The following is a 19,262-nucleotide window of genomic DNA, read 5'->3' as shown; positions in this document are numbered from 1 at the left end:
TTGTAAATAAATGAATTTTACCTTTAGTTACTGTTGGCTTAAATGATACATCGCTGTTGTCTTACCCTGGCTTAATTGTTACCGTAAAACCTGCTAACCTTATCGGAAAATGCTAATTTTGTTCCACCTCTTAAAGGGGAACGCCATTGGGAAGACACCAGGTACGACTGGATGCTCTCCAAAATGAGATGAAAATGTGCTTCAAATAAATGAGAGCGCTTGGCTCGATGAATGTTAGTTTATGCAGGTTGACCATTTTCCTTTGGTTTTCGACTGGAGTATGACCTCGTTGATCAGCATGTGAAGGTCAGACATTCCTTTGGGTTTTAAATGAGTGTATCTGTTGCCGAGTCATTCTTCCGTTTTTTGATGAGACAATGCTCAATCCTCGTTTGAGTATCAATCATCTATCAATCAAATTTACATTTCTTAGGCGCAATTCCCACTCAGGAAATTGAATGTTCAAATGCGCCCCCCTCACAGAGTCACTGAAAGTATTTCCTGTATAGAAGTGTCTTTAGTCCTTTTCTAAAACAATCTAATGAGTCACTGTTTCTGAGGTCCATGTTAAGTGCATTCCACAGAGTTGGTGCTAGATTCTAAAATGCACCACCTCCAAAGTTCGCAGACTTGAAACGCGGAGGACACAGCAGGTCCTTTTCCGCCGACCTAAGAGCACGGGCTGATTGATACATGTTCAGTACGTTTCTATCATAAGGTCAGCATTTAAAGGTGAGCCACTCCTTTGGATTGTGAATGAGTATTTTATCGATCTGTTGTTGAGTTATTCCCACCTTCAGCATCTTCGGTACTATGTTGAGAAGGATATGCGAGAAGCCGTGTCCTCCGTATTTCATCTGAAAGAGAACCAGATGTATCGTTGGTTTGAAGTACAGTAGAACCTCTCTATTAAGGACACCCTTGGGACTGAGAAGTGCTGTCCTTAACAGAGAGGTGTCCTGATTAGAGAGGTCAAACTGAATGGAAACAACCAATTTGGGACCAAAACTAGTGTCCTTAATAGAGAGGTGTCCGCTAAGGGAGACTGTCCTGTTCTGGTGACGAATTCTGTCGTCTGTCTCAATTCATTCTGGTCATTGAAAGCTGGTCCTTGATGCAGGTTTCGGATGCCCAGAACTTCTCACTCGGAGCTACGAGTTCTGGACATTTCGTCAGGGAATGGTTGACAGTCGTTGGCTAAGTTTTGCAGGGTTTAAAAGTCCGATATCAACTCGGTCGAGTTCATCATCCAATTTCACCTAGGTACAGTGGATCCTCCCATAGAGGGCACCTCTGTTTATAGCAGGGCGCTGTCTCTATTAAGGCTACGGCTTTTGTTACCGAGCATTTCCGTAGAATTTGACAAGTATAATTAGGACACCTCTCTAACAAGGTCAGCATAAATGTCAATCCAAAGGGTGTCCTTTCAGAGAGGTTTTACTGTACTGGTAACCTCAGTTTTACAGCTCATTCAACGGACTGGTGACATATTTTATACTAACCAATGAGTGCTTGGAATGATGGTCATGTCCTACTGTAATCTTGTCCTCGAATCCCTCGTCGCATAAATGTTTGACCCGTCGCACCTTTTCGTCGTCGTCGGGCATATTGAATGACCACGGTTGTCCCTCGTAAGCTTGCTCGCATCCAAACATATCATATTCGCAAATGCAACCAGTTTGAGCGAAAGTGACAAGGTCATCGTAGTCGATGATTGTCCCTGAAAATGAAGCTAGTTAATGAGGTTTTTCCCAATTCAAAGATATCTTAGCTCATTCTTTTGGTTGTGACTTTGTCCTCCCGAGACATATTTAGGAAATCAAGAGAACACAACTTTAATGTCCCCTTCAAGTGCCACACAGGCTCGTGGTTGTGACTTTATTCTTGTAGGATCAATATAGAAGAGAAGCTATTCATAAGGCGCACAATAAAATGTGGGATGTATTTGTGTCTCTGTCTTCTTGATGTCACAGCCAGGTTTCTAATAGCATCCTAGGACCATCGCAAACAGTGCGGCCCTGTAGGGATCCGGGTGCAGGAGGAGAGGCCAGTTTTTAGTGGAGGACTGGACATTTTCTCCAATGGACTAAAATATCCTTATACACCCATAACTACTTACTGTCTAGATGCGACATGACAGTTTTCTTGATGTCACAACCAGCCTCCTGCAATATTCTGACCATCTCGAATGCCCCGTCTCCGTTGGGACCGGGGTGCAGAATGACTGGACATCCCGTCGCCGCTTGCACCTCTGCCGTGGCGCGGAGGTTCCTTTTCTCAAAATCTAAAATTGTGAGAGAATACAGCAATGGTTTGACGGTGGAGTCCGGAAGGTGCCAGCGCAACTTATCAGATCCGACACTAGAGCATGTGCTCCAGAACTGTCCACTCTGGGACATCTTGAGAGTGGCCAGATGGCCATAAAGGAGACAAAAAGCTCTGGGGATCAAGGGGGAAAACGAGACGACAGCCAGGTTTATTAGAGACATAGGCCTTGTTCTGTGGTATATAGCAATAAAAAGAAAATCGAACGCTGAGAAGAAGATGTCGGACGCAGGAGTTGGTTGGGACGTGTGCGCCGAATGCCACCACACTCCCGAAGACTGCACTCCGATGGACGAGGCCGTCCAGACCGGGCGCCCTACTGGAGACAATTTGGCTTGCACTGTCTGACCTGGGAGAACATCTGAAGACTGGCTGCCTACCAAAGCGTCACGCGTACGGTACAGGAGTCACATTAAATTCCTATTTGTTCAAGGACTCACCGGTTAAAGGCCACGAGCATCCAACCTCACCAATCACGCCGCATTTGATATCCGTCCCGTCGCATCCTTCCGTCAGGTCTTTCAGCATCACTTCGCTCATCTCCTCCACCGCCATAGCAAGGACACTTGGCTGAGACGCCGCTACGCCAGGCTCGTGATAAAACCCGGACCCGGCGACCACGTTCACACCCGTCTTCCTGGCGAACTCTCGATAGACTTCCACGTCCCTCTTCATTCCTACTGTGGAATTATCTACGATAGTTGCGCCGCCGTTTTTCTGGAGGCCGGAATGATATGGAAGGGTTTTGAGGGAGAAAACGAACTAGTGTGGTGTGGTTGACAAGTTGAGTAGACCAGATGATAAGTTCAGAACGGATACAAGAATACCTTTACTAAGGATGTATGTGTGACCTGTTTTCCCTTCCAGGCTCGCGGTGTAAAGTAAGCACGGTTCTTGGCCATTTTTACAGTATACAAACTATCCACTTTGACTACGTGTCTACCACGGTTGTTCTTTGCACCAACATTACCTTAAAATATATCAACTCTTCTAAGATGGCATCATGTTCATCATCAGTTCGCATGTTGTCAACGTTAAAATAGCTAAAAGACAGAATAAAATGTTGTTATACTGTAAATTCCTCTTCAATGCATCTCGTACCATCAAAAACTACATTCACCAATCCCACGCCAGACTCGACAACAAGGGTACTACACGTAAAGGTCCCCGGAGCGGCACTCTGAAGCATCGTGGAGCGCCGGCAGCTATACAGCACCGGGGCACACGTGCATAAGCTCAGTCAGTGAAGGACAAGCGGCGACAAGACCGAAGACGCCCTTGGGTTGAGACTCCAGTGTAGGACATAGCGACTTGTACACGCAACCGCCGTTTATGAAAAAAGCGACGTATAAAGACAGGTTGTACTGACGAAAATGGATCGAAGAGAAAAGGAAAACTGAAGACAGCAAAAAGATTGAAGGCATGCATGAAATTCTTTTTTCGACTTACGGATGGTCTTTTAGTTTGTCAACGTTTTCAAGACAAAAAGGTAAATATTTGAGGTGCTTGATGTGCTCTGGCGGTTGTGACTTCTCAACGAAGTATCGTATATCGATGGAGAGATGCTCGTGGCAGAGCGTCACACCCAGGGCTGATGGGGCGAGCGGCCCTAGCACTGGAAGACAATGGCGTATCAATTTATATTCATAGCTAGGGAACAAACGGTGTCGAGAGAGGGGGTCGTAAGCCAGAGTTACATCCAGGGCAGATGAGGCGTTGGGCCCGAGCATTGGAAGACACGGACACTTTCCCCCGTGTGTTCCCACTATCCCATCAGGGAAATAATGAGGATGACGAGTGGACCGGGAGTCTTTCGAGTCGGTAGCTTTGGAACGGACTGCTCAGAGTCACTTCTGCAGTAGCCCACATGCTAGACCGGCCTTGCCCGTCCCACTTCAGCGGATTGGAGCCTATATCTGTTGGTCGGCCATTGGCTTAATCGATACGCTACGCTTCGCTACCGCGTCACAACCGGACATCGGTCTACCAGGCGCGTGTCTTTGTCTCACTAACAATGGCATAGAACAATCCAGTCGCAATGAGGACTACATTATGATATTTTGTAGAGAGGTGTACACCTTATAAGTTATATGGTGGTGTGATAGTATAGTAGGGCACACGGCAGGCCTACAATCATGACAGTCTCGTTTCTGCAGCATCGCAGAGAACAACGAACTGACCCGTTTGAATCCGTCTAGTTGAGACATGTCGCCACTGCACACTGCGTCACAACCGAAGAGTCAGACTCATTGGGTGCTTGTCTTTTTACCTACTGGCAGAGAATTATCTGGTCTCATGACACTTTATAGATAGAGGCAAGTATATATATGGTATTCATGTGTATCGGCCTACAGTCATGACTAAGTCCTTTCTTCCAAATCTCATAGAACAATATTGTAATGAACTTACCCGTTTGAATCCGTCCTGTCGAAGACATTGTCTTCACCCCGTCACAACCAGAGAGTTGTGCCTCTTGAACGCTTGTTTTTGTCTCTGACTGACTTGGAACAATCTAATCACCAGGTGGTCTTCATGATGACATTTTGTTCAGCCATACACCGATATTGTGACATTGTGTTATCACCTTGATCCATGACATAGTTACCGAACAGATCATTACTGACCCATACCTACTGTGCATTTAAACAGCTCGCCAAGGCCATTATCGCCGGAGAGATATTTGGATATGCCCGAGTTTTATTCATGCCTCTTGTTCCAAACAAAAGCATGTCTACTCGTCCCAAGAAACAACCGTGTAGACATTTTGTTGAAAACAGTCCAATGGTGTCTATGCCCTTGTGAAAAGGACAGCTGGTCGTCCCGAGCTACAATCATGGGACACCCTGTATACCATGACAGAAGGAAAATACCAAGTGCTTTAGATCACGTTTCGATTAGATTATAGATTGTTCTTTCAAACGAAGTAGAAGTCTCCCACGCCATGTGTTACTTGGGAAAGATGTGACATTGTCTCTGGACAACCTTAACCTATCTGATGGGTTTATGTGTAATAGTCTTCATTCAGCCCAGCGACCTCCGCTTCAGGCACATATATCAATGGATTTTCTTCAATAGCGACACTTCTCAAATAGAGCACCTCTACATGTTGATATAAGGAGGACCTCTCTATCCATGTATATAATACAGTAGAACCTCCCTTTCCAGACACCTCTCTATCAAGGACACAATCTCTATTAAAGGAGACAACTTGTGTCCCAAGTTGGTTGTTTCCATTCCATTTGACCTCTCTAATCAGGACACCTCTTTATTAAGGACAGCACTTGTCAGTCCAGAGAGCAAATGTTTTCCCAGGTCACCAAAAAACATCTTTTTCATGGAGATTTTGGAGAATTTGCAGACTTACGGAGACCGAAGTAGTTCCCCCCCCCATGACCAAAAGCTGACCTGAAAGAATGCCAACAGAAATTGAGTATAAAGACAACCATCGGCAGGGAACATATTTCGTAAGAAGAAAACGCTGGATTCCTCATTGCAATTTCAGAAATTTATTTTCTTCTTCTTCTCAATAGCCCACGATATAAATGCAAAAATGTACAAAATTCAGTGTGAAAATACCCAGCGATAGTCCCTAATTCTACAATGTATGTGCAGGTAAAGAAGCTGGTATTGATGGAAACTAACTTTGGCGCAACTTGGGTGAAGTACACTCTGGATGCAGTGGTCCGGCCTCGACCCTCATAAGGAGGGCCAATATTTAAAGATGACGCAATGGACTGCCACGGGAGTCTAAGGAGAAGGTACAATCTGAAAGCTTAAACCTATTCCTATGTCGAACGATACCCAGACAATTCCAACAGGGTCATAGCTGAATAGGCCAAGCTCACCAGGGGTGTCTCTCTTTAAAAACTTTAGACAACATTTCAATTAAATACATAAGCTTCTCGTTTTTTTGACAAACTTTCCTAACACTCACATTTACAAAACAAACTATGCGACACAAAAATATACATTATTGTGCAAATTTCAAATAATTTATGCGTAACAAAATTACTCATTTCGCCTGATTGAAAGACCTTTAAACATAACATTTACAGTGAAACCTCCAGACAACATCGACCTTGGCCTAAAAGCCTATTAAATATCCTGCATCTATTTGGTTCTGCTTTCTGCCAACACGGCCGACTTGTCAACGTAAATAGGTTGTGTAGTGACATAGGATGGCCATTTTGGATGCCAGTGTGTGCTATCATTGTGGCGAAGAATCGAATGCCATAAATTTGACATCCAAGATGTCATCTTTTGTCAAGATGACGTCATCTACACTGCCTCTATACACATAAACACACAAAAATACCAGATTTAATAAAACATTTTCAACTTTTCTTTTGTCAATTTTCACCGCATAGATGAGCGCCTGCAAGCCCTCTTGTATGGTCACAGTTCCCTTTCAACAGCTACTAACAAGAAAGTGGTTGAAAGAGTTGCCAAATTTATTTTTGCTGTGGTAAATTACTTTGCCGACCATTGAAAGGGCTTGCAGCGCTGCATCTCAAAATTACAAAATTTTATTCTTCCTACCTCTTTGCTTGTTATTATTTTATACTTCCTTATGTGGTCCATTATCATTTGTAAATATATTGTTTGTACTCCAGGGCTCATAATGCACATTGTGCCTCAGCCCTGGAAATTTATACCTTTTGTAACTTTGTATCTTCTTGTGATTCTGAATAAAATTTCATTAAATCAAATCAATAAAACATTGGTGAAATTGTTCAGGAAGCAAGCCTATCCATCCACATTCAAGGACATTTTATAGGGACAGGCCTAGTCTAATCCACTTTATGACTGGCTTCGAAATGGAAGCAATGGCACATTTAAAAACGATTTTCCTAAGCCTAGTTGGGATCTAGGACGTGCGGCCTCTACCGAGTGTGGGCCAGGAGTACGGTACACTCCTTAACCCTTCGGCAGTGAAAGGGTTCATCAGCCTGGAATAGTCAGCATTCCTGGTAGACGGATAATCCCTCTAGGTAGCGATTGCTATGCCCGCATATCAACTGGCATAACAAAAACAGCAGCCAGCAAAACGGCCTCAACGCTGTCAACAACCGGAACTAAGTCTGATTTTCAACAACAATTTCAATTGAGACCCTCATCAATAGCGTCATCAAAGTACTCATCATCGGCCGTGCCGCCGACATGATTTGTCACGGCGCCATCTGCATTTCCATTTAAAACGACGCCAGCAGCGTCACCCTCGTGCGGAATCTCCGGCATCTCCTCGACGGTCGGCGTACTATCCTCGGTGGCCGTACTCGTGAGATGCTCAGAATCTGGGTCGTCTAAATAATGTCCGTTTGTTGCATCGTAAAGAAAATCGTCTTTTGCAGCGTCATTTCTTCGATCCAAAGCTGGAGAATTCGGTTCGGATTCAGATGCTGAGCCTTCATCCGTTGTGACGGACGGACGTCGTTCCGTCCGAATAAACCCGATGTTTTCGAATCCTTCGGTGTAAGGGGCCAGGACGTGTTTTATTTCAGGCGTTTTTGCTACGTTCAGTGGCCTCTCATCTCGCTGTAAAGAAATGCAGAAAATGATGTAAAATGTTAAAAAATATTTTTCGGCTGATGAGGGTCATACCAGGCATGAGTGGTGAAAGAACAAGTGGAAGGAGTGAATACACCAAGAAAACTTTCCACTCCGAACATCTATAGTAGAACCTCCCTATTGAGGACACCCTCGGGACTGACAAGCTTTGTCCCTTATGGAGAGGTGTCCTGATTAGAGAGATCAAATTTAATGGAAACAACCAATTTGGGACCAAAACTAGTGTCCTTATTAGAGACGTTGTCCTTAATAGAGACATTGTCCTTAATAGAGACATTGGGTGATATGAATAAAGTATAGCAATTGCTTTTACTTCAGTTTTGTACAGAAAGGCCCAGTGTACATGGAGTTTTAGATAAAAGCATTTGCTAGTCTTTATTCATATCACCCATTGTCCTTAATAGAGAGGTGTCCGCTAAGTGAGGTTCCACTGTACTTACGAAGCCTTTGAGGTTTGCGTCGCAGTTGTACTCCATGAGCAGTTCCACCATCTCCTGGTGACCTCTATTGGCAGCCCAGTGTAATGCACACCAATTATTCTGGAAAAAGACATAATAATGTACATGTTATTACAGGGAAGATTTGACACTCTAAGAAGACCATCACCTTCAGTTCACTTCAGAAGCGACTTAAACGATAAAACTTTTCAAAAACCTTGCCACATCTCATGGTGGAATCTTAATTTGAAGTCTTAGTTTCAGTATTTAAGTGCAAAACTAAGTGCAAAACCTTTGGTGACCGTCCTTCCTACAAGTCATCACCGGTTCTATGGAACCAGCTACCTTCCAACATCAGGCTTGCTGGTTCCATAGACATTTTCAAAACTCTCCTGAAACAACACCTTTTCAGGGAGTGTTTTGCTTTGTAAAGCGCCTGAGAATTTAAGTTTTTCTTCTAATTCAGGCGCTATAGAAATTCTTATATTCATTCATTCATTCATATTTTTCTGGAGGGTTACCGGTGATTTATGAAATTTGAAGAGATTTTTGCATCTGTATAATAACAAATCCCTGCATCCAATTGTTCACTGTCAGAGGCAGGTCATATTGATGAGAAATCCCACAACCTTTATAGATATTCTGCTACACTTACACTGATGCCTTGAGTATTCGTTTCACAACCTTTATCAAGGAGAACTTTGGCAACACCTGTGTGGCCGTGATAGGCTGAGAACATCAGTGGAGTGAAGTCTGCCTGAAATCAGAATGATAATCGTGAACATTTTAGCTTGACCCTCACCATTTGTGCGAGACAACCAGTACATGCACCTCCAGCGTGGTGTCAAATCATAAACCCAGGAGGGCTAATTCAAAACGTGCTAAGGTAGGCTACGTACCTCCATCCAGCCCTCTGCAGCTGCTAGTGTATTCATGTCAATCTTGGCATTGAGTAGGAACTGGGTAATCTCGCCCAGGTCACTTTCTTTATCCTTGACGGGACTGCGGCAAACTTCGTGGAGAACGTTACGGTCATCCTGGAACAAGTAGCAAGGTACCGTTAGTTCAAAATTTCTAAAATGAATTTGAGATTTCTCAATCATACAGGCCTACACACTTGATATGAATTTCAACATTACTTCCGTGTACACCTTTACATTAGTTTTCATCACATTGATACAGCACTGACTCAGACCAAAACATAAACCTCCCTCAGAAGACACCTCTCTATTATCAAGTACCTTATTCTTCAAGTTGACATCTGCCCCTCGGTCAATCAGGGTCCAGACAGCCTCGGGAAATGCCCAGTAACCAGCAGAGATGAGTGGAGTCCATCCATTCTGGAAGAGAAAATGTCAATCAGAAATGTCCAATTGGTAGCAAACCATAACAACAATGTGATGCCCAAGAAAGTTGTTTCAAATCCTGACCACAGCCCTCTTTTGCTAACCCTTTGGTAACAGAGTCAACACCCTTGCATTGACAGTTCCAAAAGTCCCCATTTCCATTTGGACATGTTGAATTTATACCGGAATATACAGGCCTATTTTGCCAGTGTAAATGGGCTATACATCTACATGAAGATTACTTATTAGCTTTTATTACTTATTACTTATTACAAATTTCACCATATAATGTTTTAGCTGTTTTTGACAAATGACTACGTCACTTTCTCATAAATTGGTAAGGTTTTCGAATTGAAATGCATATTTTCTAGAAATTGATGGTTTAATCCCGCCCGGACGGCTCGCTTCGTTGCCGTTTTCGTTGATGACGTCACAACATGAACATTTTCACGGTTGCGGTGGTTTACATTCAGCGATTTTATAATAAATCTAATCAAAAATGGAAAAATTTGAGCTTTACATTTGTGATCAACAATTAAAAACGGACGTATTTCCGCAAAGTTGTAAATCACATCATAGTATCACTTTAAGTCATTTACCACATGTAGAACTTGTAACTTTTAGCTTGTTTAGTAGACACATCTCGCAATCACTTTCCAAACAAGTCACAACATGAACCCAATGAGACCAAATTACCTTATCCTGTGCACTTATCTCGGAGCCAGCATCAATCAACATGAAGATAATATCAGCATGGCCTTTCATCGCAGCATGGTGTAAAGCCAAGCGCTCATTCTGAAAAATAAACGATGCAATTAGAAACAATTGTGGACGATGGCACCAAGGAAGGCAAGATTCTGCTTTGAATTCTTCAGCATTTGCTCTGCACGGACTCCAAGGAGTAAACCTCCTCCAATGCCGTAAGTGATTTCTGCAAGCTACTACAGTTAGGCACCAATTGTGTTTGTTTGGTACATGACTCTATCTCTGGCCAGGGGCAGAGTCCAATGCAAGTTTCTTCTTTTTTTGGGGTATGAATCTTTTGCTTCTCCGGGCAAAGACACCAGATACATACGCTCAAGGAGCTTTGGTTTAACGTCTTATTCGAAGGACTGCTCCGAGTCGAATGAACGCTGAAGAAGAACTGAAGACTGAATGGCAAAGACCAACTCACCTCATCTTTGACATTCACATCACAGTTTGCCTCAATCAGGAGCTTCACACACTCTGCTTTGCCCTGGGACGCCACGTGGATCGGATAAGAATTATTCTGTAAAATAGAAGGGGATACGATCATGAAATGTAACGCTCCTTAGCACTGGATGGCAGACAAGACAGGAGCTGGGTCCTCCGAAGAGGAAACCCCAACCTTAGATGGAAGGAGGCCGCCTTACTGAAACCATGGAGCTTAGCACTGATATGTGGCACTAATTGTGCCAAATTAAAATAGTCAACTTTATTTTACGTAAAACAAATCTGACCAAGCCGTTTCAATCAAATTCATCCAGGTTCTATTGAAAATACAGAGGAACCTCCCTGAGCAGACACCTCTGTTAGGAGGTCAACCTCTCTAATGTGGACACTGATTTTGATCCCAAATTGGCCATTTCTATTTAAATCAAACTTCTGTATTCGGGACACCTCTCTATTCAGGACAGTATTTGCCAGTCCAAAGGGTATCCTTTTTAACTTTTAATCATACAAGTGCATGTTCATGTATGGGCCTAGATGTTTTTTACATACAAAAATAATCATCTCAAATGCTGCAGGGAATTACAAGGCTGTCAAAATGTATGAATTGGTAAGTAGGCCCGAGAGCTGCCACCTTGTTCAAGACCACACAGATACTGCCAGAAGGCCTATTTTGTTGTCCCTGGAAAAGCTCCAAAGCCGACCTCAGTCTGATCAACTTACCGTATAGGATATCTTGTTGACATCAACTCCATCCTCCTCAATGAACTTCTTGACCCTGTACCAGTTTCCAAAACCACATGCCTCCCAGAACTGCTCCTGTTTTGTCACGGCTAACCCCATTCTGTTGAGGAAACTCTGAACTGGAAAGAAATATCATTTGTGACTTTTATTGCATAATAAAATCAAATATAAGTCTGTAAAAGGCCATTCTGAACCATCAGAGTTACTCGGTCCGTTACCTCCCCTCATACATGGAGTTCAGGTCGGTGGAGTGGATCCAAGGCTTGAGGGTCTAAATGGTAAAAGGCCATCTGTTCAAGATTTTATAGCCACTTCCTGGATTCAAATTTCCTCAGCTTCGTTTTCTGCTTTGTTATTCAACATGTTGCATTTTTAACTGTATCACCAACACCTTGATTTTTTTATATTTGTTGTCCTACATGGACATTTTGAAGAAGTAGGACACACCTATGTCTGGTTTTGTCAAAGTGACTCACTGTGATCAAGGTCGTTAACATTTCACTTAGAGATAAAAATATTTCAAATATTTTCTACTGCACAACGGCCATGTAAAAACACTTGTAATTCACAACAATGGCAACACCAAAATAACATTGATTCATAATTTGCAGATTTAGCCCAAACTAAAAAAGTCTGAAGATAATTTTCAGCCATTGTGCAAACCTTATCAATCTTTTGGGTTTTTTCATGCAATTTGCGATGATTATTTGATTGTTAGTTACTTGTTGGCCTTACACACTCAAACAATGTCTAAAAGGTGTTTTGCACTTTGCAGTTATGAAAATTAATCAATGTAACAATATTACATTATTGTTAATCACATACTCTATTTTCAACGCTCTAAGACCAATTTTGAATGCTAAAATCTCCACATCGTCATGGTCTTATAGATGCCATTCAACTTGTTTGATTGGGATAGAAAAAGGGTTGATGACACCAACTTATCCAAGGCAGCAATGGTCATGATGTCTCCTTCAGTCTGGCTTTTGTTCAAACGTTGTCGTAAAATCAACAGATCTTAGACCGGTGTAACTAGAGTATATGAACTCATTATGTGCACTTGTCTTACCCCAGTCACTTTTTCTCGTATCAATTACTTGGTTAAGTGTTGCAAATGGTTTTGTTTTACTTTATGACCCGGATATATGATATGAATAGGATTGCCACTTATACATGTTACTGAGTTTCCCTGAACAGAAGTTTTCCCATGGCAAGGGCACATTGTGGGAAGGTTGATAATTTTTGTGGCTAACGCTGACAGGGTCAGTCATGCCTGTCTCTGTTGAAAGGGCCCATTAGTTAGTATTAATCCAAAAGATCTATGTAAAAAAAGCACAATCGTGCAGCTGCTTTGTGCTACCCCTAAGACAATGTAAGACATTAACGGTTTTGGTGAGGGTGTCCCCCCTAGCTCTCTGCTCAAAATCCTGGAGACACCTCTGGTGTCTTTTTTTCTCGACTGCATAGGCCTTTCTCCCCTACACTGAGAGAGTCCACTCCTTCATTAGCTCATGCTGTGTGTGAATATTCTGTTGCATGCCCCGTGTCATTTTGTCTCTGGAATGCCAAAGAAGCCATTTTCCAGCAAGCACAAACCTCAATTATAGTGGGGGGGGGGGGAATACGGACCCCCTCCTCAGACCAGGACTCACCCAAGACTCATTGAGCACCATTTCACCATTTAGGTGTTTGAGGCATTTCACGAGCAGGAGAAGTATACTGAATACTCACACAACTCTAGCTGCATCACAGTCATATTTTTGATCACTTTTTCTTGAGCTAATTGATCCATGGTTAAGACAATTCAACAAAATAATCCTTTTGAAAAAAGAGTAGATTTCTATTCCATCTCAGAAACACGTCTTAAAAAGTTCTAATCGGAGATTGAATAATGCGCGAGCTCACACAAAACCCAACCCAACAAAGATATCACACTACGTTTTATGTGTCATAGAATAAAGCCAATGATTAGATCCACTTGAAATTGAATTTTCAAAGCCGCCATCTGTTGTTACACACACAACCACTTGCACCAAACTCCCAGTCTGAACTGCCAGAATTCACAGAAGTAGTAAGCAAATATTGGATATTGCACCCCCAGGCCAAAGTAGCTTTCATAGGATGTTGTTGGCCTAATTTCATGCAATATCAACAACTCGTATTTTGGCCTCATTTTCTTTGAATGCCTGCAGTCCCAAGAAGCTGCTGTGATTAATTGGCACTGGACCAACATTTACTCAATTTACTCCTTAATTTCCAGTCACTATGTCGATGCTAACCCACTCAGAGGACTGACATAGTGTAAGGTAAATGGATTGATTCATCTCATCCAGGCATTTTAATTGCCTTTTTTTAAAAAACAAATGTGAAGGAGGTGGCCACTTGTCCTCAAATTAGCACAAGTGAACTTTGAATCTGATTAAATGTAAAAACGGTTTTGTCCACTTGTTGTCTATAAAGTGCGAGAGTCATCTAATTTTATTTGCCGTACATTGCCTTAGCCAGTGTGCACAATCAACGATGTCAGCCCCGGCCCCCTGTGCAATTTAGATCAACAATGACAAGCCGCATCACGCAAGACACGTACACTGCCACAATGGTACAGAGACTTTGAGAGACAAATAAAAAAGGGTAAATTTCCATGAACTGGAACAGTCAGGAAGCATTTTACCTGATTTAACACTCAGCCATGATTCAACAGGATCAACCTTACATACAGCCTACAGGTCAAAAATATTTACCCAATGAATATGATAACAACACAACAAAATGAAGTGCAAGATGTACATAAAAATGTACACGAAAATGTACATAAAATCTGGGTTGGGTCAAGTGATTAACTTGACCTAATTTTCACGGCGATTCCTGACAAATATACTTCAATTGAACACTGCATTAGTTGCTTGGGGTGATTTTCAACAACCAGATGTCTTAACTACAAGGATCGGCTCCTTACCTTTGCAAGAAATCGGCAAATTAGAAAGAAAATTTTAGGAAAAATTATGATTCATGGTCGCCGCCATGTTGAGTCTCGCACTTCCGGCATCATCCATAAACATTGCGCGAGACTGGCCTGTCTCCGACAATACTCCGTACTCGAGGACAGTCTCCTCCAGTTGAGGACACCACAAGTACCAGCAGTGCATATACTAAGAGACAGACCTGTCTTTGATTATACTCGGGACAGTCTCCTCCTGTTGAGGACACTCCAAGAACAAAAAGACAGGTCTGTCTCTGTGAATACTCTAGGACAGTCTAGATCTCCTAACTCTAGTCGAGAACGCTACATGTACCGCGCGTAAATAGAGACAGGTCTGTCTCTGAGAACAAGACATAATGGAGGCGTAAATCTGTTCTGGAAAGACAGGATGTGACAGAGAGATGATGTCCCACCAACAGATTGTGTCCACTAGGGAGGTTGTGCCATCGTCCTACCTTTGCCAATGATACTGGAGTCTCCAATCCTTGTTTAAAACCATTGAGTGGGGCAACTCGGGAACAAATTCATGAACTGGTTGAGACTTGAAGACAGGTTGGTTGAACTGTCCGCGGATGTCTTCCATGAACCAAGCCAAGCAACACTGACTTCGACCCCGATTTCTAACACAATGGGGGACTGGAAGTTGGTATTGCAAGGCTTAGTTCCTTTGTGATCCTTCAGGTGGCGCTTTGCAACTTGTGACTCCAGTAATGGACAACATTTTCAACTTATCACTCTTTTCTCCGAGCGTAGCAACTCTAAAAAGGCCTATTCTAAACTGGATTTGGAACATAGGCTTGACAATTGCATTTGTTGTCTCCTCTCATCCAGATAAATCTTTGCTGATTTCGGTGAAAACGCATTTAGAATTAGATGGACGGCTCACAAGGCACCTTGTCTCCGGAACCTCACAATTCGTTTAGTATCATACTCTGTGACGAGATGGCAGCACCGTGCGGTACGAATTTTGGCACGATTCCCAGGACATCGTCAAGCGTATTACTCACCAGTATTTACAGCATCAGTATAGGCTTACCTGCTACAAGTATACCTATGTTGCCGCCAGGGATGAAGAATCCTAGGCCTACTACCGTATACACTCTAAAACATTGTCAACCTTTAAAATAATCATCGTTTTAAACCCTTGAAATGGGCCGGGGGCAACTGAAAAGTGTCCTCAATTTTACGGGCTGCGGAAAACATAATAAAAGCGTGGCAAGAGCTAAGCATATCGGGGAGAGCAAGGCAGAGGGCGGGATGCGCACTCGGTTCGTGCCCCTTAATACTTAGGCCTACTTCATTTTTTTAGAAAAATCTCTGAAATTAAGCAATGCCCTTTTGACGAGAGGAATCAGAATATGTGTCTAGTGCTCTCGCGTTCTCAAATCGTGAGCCGTCTCAGATTGTTCCCTTGTCTCTCTTCCTTCCTCCGCCTCTGCCCTGCGTGATGCGTTTGGAAACCAGCTGAGTGATAGGAGTCCCAGCTCTGATACATCCATATCACCAGAACTGGGATTTTCTACCGAATCCGCCAATTCCTATCGTCATATTTGTCCACAGCCATGACATGCATGGTTTCACGGTCTTGAGGGGTAATGAATTTAAACTGCAGCCGTGTCCTCGAAGATAAGCTGTCAACAAACGTGATGATCATGATGACATTGTCATCAGTGGATTGGCAGAAGTCCCACTCCCGGTAGTCTGTTTTCACAGGGTTTGGGATTTTCTACCGAATCCACCAATGACAGATTCAAAATCACAACAAAAAATTGATATCCGAGATGTCGTGCATGCAAGCCCTCCGGTCACGTCCGCTGCGGCTGGGAATGGAATCCGCCGGCTGATGTCGCAATCAACCGTTCGACTTGGTCATCGCATCAGAAGATATTCGTCGTTTATGATTTCTTTCTGGGGCTTGGCATGGCAATTTGTTTATAGGCCTATTCGTCAACACGCATCATGCATTATAAGCTTACAGGGAGAAAAATAATGTCGCAGGCTAGTAAGACGTTGGGACAATCTCCCAGGGACGACCTTACATCGTGCGGGGGGCATGGACGTCGAGACGGCTTCGACTAGGCTAGTAACTAGGCGGTCTTCTCTGTCAGATGCACTCATGCTCTGTTTGGACCATCTACGCACCCGTTTTGTCCCCCAGAAAACAGGAAAAGGTCACAACCACACCATGTACTTACAAATCGTAAATTCCTCTGTTTGCTGAGATAATCTATATCCAGAAAATGTATTTAAAGTAGTACTCAGAGAAGTTAAATGACGAAATGCCTAAGATTTCCTCCGCGAATCTCCTCCTCCGTTTCCCATGCTTTCTGTCAAACGTCAGCTGTACGAATACCTCCCAGCTGATCGCCAGACGAGAGAACAATGATGTCAGCTTTATTTTGCTCTTAGTAAAGTTCGGGCATGTCTGGGCAAGTTTCCCGCCAAACTGCTGAGTCGGTTATTTCGCAATCGGCCCGTATTGTCACGTGACTCTTAGTGGCGCGCAAAACAAACTATGACAAAACAAACGCGTCGCGATAGTAGTCGTCTGTGTGCAAGCTGGGACTTGTCTTGCGGTCACAAGTACTTTGAAAGCTAAATGTATTCAAACAATTATCATTAATTATCCTCCATTAGTTTTACATGTATCAAGACTTAATAAAGACTAGCCCTTATTTATTCTCGGTACTATAATACATGCATCTTGAAATAAAATTTCTGGTTTTAGTAATTATGAGACGGGATGGTAAACTTTAGAATAATGTGGTGGACTTGATAATGTGTAAACTGTAATGGGGCAATATTATGATAAGTTTTGACATTATTTCGAGATTTGTTTCGCATCTGGTCTTAGTTTGGCTCGTTGTTTCGCACCGTCTCTTAGATCGACCAGATGCTGCGAAAGTCGCAGATGGGATCAGCGCGCAACCGCAAAGTCTCCGAGAGGAGGGCACCATGCAGATGACAGTTTCGCGTCCCCATCCGAACAACCCCCTTCTTCAGAGAATGAACATGTAGGCCTAATACATGCACTTGATCAGAACAATGTCATGGCCAAGTGTCACACACTCTCTGATAAAATGGCTATAGAAAAAGCAGTTGAAATGATATTGTTATCAACGAAGTATTGATTTCAGGCCAATCAAACCAAAGTTTTAGTATATTCGTTTCTCGCCAGCACTCGTATCTGATTTACATGTACATACAGAAGTCAATATTATATGAATAATGATAAGGCCCTCACCAAAATTTTCAAAGTTAGCTGACAAGAAACATTGATTGCCCTGTGTCATTTTGAACTCGTTCCTATATCACATTTGGCCCGTGCTATATATGGCGAAACATGTTTGTATTGAGTAACGGTGGGTGAGGTTAGTCTTGACACAATTATCAGCATGGGAAATCCCCGTCCCTGCTAATTAATTTGCTGCAGCTGACGTGTCCCAACTTGACCAGGGACATTGTCTATAATTGACTCATTATGTCATTGAGGCATTACCCCGGGGAATTATAGGCGTAATTAAGCCTTTATGTTTTACCAAACACGTTGAAAAGTCGTGCAGCCCATCTCTGCATAAACGGTGACTGTTTGTTTTGAAGCCGTGCCCCGCAAACTAGAGATGTTTGCTGCAGCGACCTGCGACAATGAAACAAAAATATCTCGCTGCGTGCAATTACTGTATACATGTACATGTATATTAAACCCAGCGATGACCGCGGGGTAATATCCGCAAACATGCACGATCTTCTTGTCGCTCAACGCGCAGCCGCGTATTCAGATCACTGTGATGAAAATCTCACATCTGCGGCCGGTCTACGGGGCGCTTTAAAAGGACGAGAGGGTACATATTTCGCGTTTAATTACTAAACATTCTCATCCTTTAACAATACATGAAGGCTTATTGGAGATAAAGTTGGAATCACTATCGGAAAAAAATAAACAACGATTTGTGAATTGGCACTGAAGGGAGATCCAGTAAATTATCTTTTAAAAAAAGGAAAATATGCTCAGCAGAATATACCTTAAAAGTATCAAATATAGAAATATGGAAATAAAATTTATACTTACTATAGCGTAGAATTCGAACCCGCCCCACCACATCCTTCAACGAGCCTCTCCTCAGTCTTAATATGAGATACAAAACTTACTATAGCGTAGAATTCGAACCCGCCCCACCACATCCTTCAACGAGCCTCTCCTCAGTCTGAATTAAGAGATACAAAATTTCGACGATTTATAAGCGTTCGGGGATAATCAATCTAGTTTCGAGATCTGGTTCCGTGGTTCCCATAAAGGGTTCTCCGAATCTATTAGTATTTATTGCATAAAAAAGCCGCGTGCAACCTATGTCACGTGGCATAACAAGTGATCTGCGCAGTGGCAGATGGATTAGCTACTGTTATCAACTGTTTTTCCGGTCATGTTTCGGAGAATCTGTATCGGCCTTAGTCCGTCAGAAAACAATAGGGCTGGACTTTTTCCAGGGGGACATTTTTTACTCCATGCACGGTCTCAGGAGAGGTTATACAAAGGAAATAAAGATGGCGACAACGTCGCCGACGCCCGTTTCACAATAATATTCCTGCACATGATCAATGATGACAGATCCGATAGAAAATGTAATATTTGATATTCAAAGATTGAGTTAGGAACAAAGTTTGAGTGAGCCA

The 19,262-nt window shown here is 42.8% G+C and overlaps 2 protein-coding genes across 4 annotated transcripts; both read right to left on the bottom strand.

Moving 5' to 3' along the window:
• Positions 1–115: 115 nt before the first annotated feature.
• On the bottom strand, positions 116–4,889 carry LOC135502836 (phosphotriesterase-related protein-like). 2 transcript variants are annotated; one of them, XM_064795941.1, is made up of 7 exons: positions 4,735–4,889; positions 3,775–3,940; positions 3,296–3,368; positions 2,766–3,042; positions 2,120–2,284; positions 1,503–1,720; positions 116–857 (listed from the first exon to the last, which is right to left on the bottom strand). In XM_064795941.1, exons 1-7 carry the CDS (start codon positions 4,760–4,762, stop codon positions 720–722), a joined length of 1,065 nt encoding a protein of 354 aa, XP_064652011.1. In that variant the 5' UTR covers positions 4,763–4,889; the 3' UTR covers positions 116–719. The 2 variants fall into 2 exon arrangements, with proteins under 2 accessions (XP_064652011.1, XP_064652012.1); XM_064795942.1 differs by lacking the exon at positions 4,735–4,889 and adding an exon at positions 4,506–4,541.
• A 926-nt stretch (positions 4,890–5,815) lies between these two features.
• Positions 5,816–14,655, bottom strand: LOC135503261 (serine/threonine-protein phosphatase 6 regulatory ankyrin repeat subunit A-like). 2 transcript variants are annotated; one of them, XM_064796759.1, is made up of 9 exons: positions 14,568–14,655; positions 11,591–11,730; positions 10,851–10,946; positions 10,373–10,471; positions 9,572–9,670; positions 9,230–9,367; positions 8,986–9,087; positions 8,334–8,432; positions 5,816–7,860 (listed from the first exon to the last, which is right to left on the bottom strand). In XM_064796759.1, exons 2-9 carry the CDS (start codon positions 11,708–11,710, stop codon positions 7,426–7,428), a joined length of 1,188 nt encoding a protein of 395 aa, XP_064652829.1. In that variant the 5' UTR covers positions 11,711–11,730; positions 14,568–14,655; the 3' UTR covers positions 5,816–7,425. The 2 variants fall into 2 exon arrangements, with proteins under 2 accessions (XP_064652829.1, XP_064652827.1); XM_064796757.1 differs by lacking the exon at positions 14,568–14,655 and adding an exon at positions 13,343–13,649.
• Between the last annotated feature and the right edge of the window lie 4,607 nt (positions 14,656–19,262).

The sequence above is a fragment of the Lineus longissimus genome, chromosome 19 (genome assembly GCF_910592395.1).
Source record: "Lineus longissimus chromosome 19, tnLinLong1.2, whole genome shotgun sequence".
NCBI classification, from domain to species: domain Eukaryota; kingdom Metazoa; phylum Nemertea; class Pilidiophora; order Heteronemertea; family Lineidae; genus Lineus; species Lineus longissimus.
Note: the sequence above shows the minus strand (reverse complement) of the source record. Positions and strands in the feature narration are given on the sequence as shown.

What these genes read in the sequence shown, in the direction of transcription:
- LOC135503261 (XM_064796757.1), bottom strand. Translation starts at nt 13,403, where the DNA reads ATGGATCAATTAGCTCAAGAAAAAGTGATCAAAAATATGACTGTGATG. An exon ending in CGAATACTCAAGGCATCAGT is followed by an intron (nt 8,433 to 8,985) that starts GTAAGTGTAGCA and finishes GTCTTTTTCCAG; the next exon opens with AATAATTGGTGTGCATTACA. An exon ending in ACGCAAACCTCAAAGGCTTC is followed by an intron (nt 7,861 to 8,333) that starts GTAAGTACAGTG and finishes ATTTCTTTACAG; the next exon opens with CGAGATGAGAGGCCACTGAA.
- LOC135502836 (XM_064795941.1), bottom strand. Translation starts at nt 4,762, where the DNA reads ATGTCTTCGACAGGACGGATTCAAACGG. An exon ending in GACAAACTAAAAGACCATCC is followed by an intron (nt 3,369 to 3,774) that starts GTAAGTCGAAAA and finishes TCTGTCTTTTAG; the next exon opens with CTATTTTAACGTTGACAACA. An exon ending in ATGCTCGTGGCCTTTAACCG is followed by an intron (nt 2,285 to 2,765) that starts GTGAGTCCTTGA and finishes TCACAATTTTAG; the next exon opens with ATTTTGAGAAAAGGAACCTC.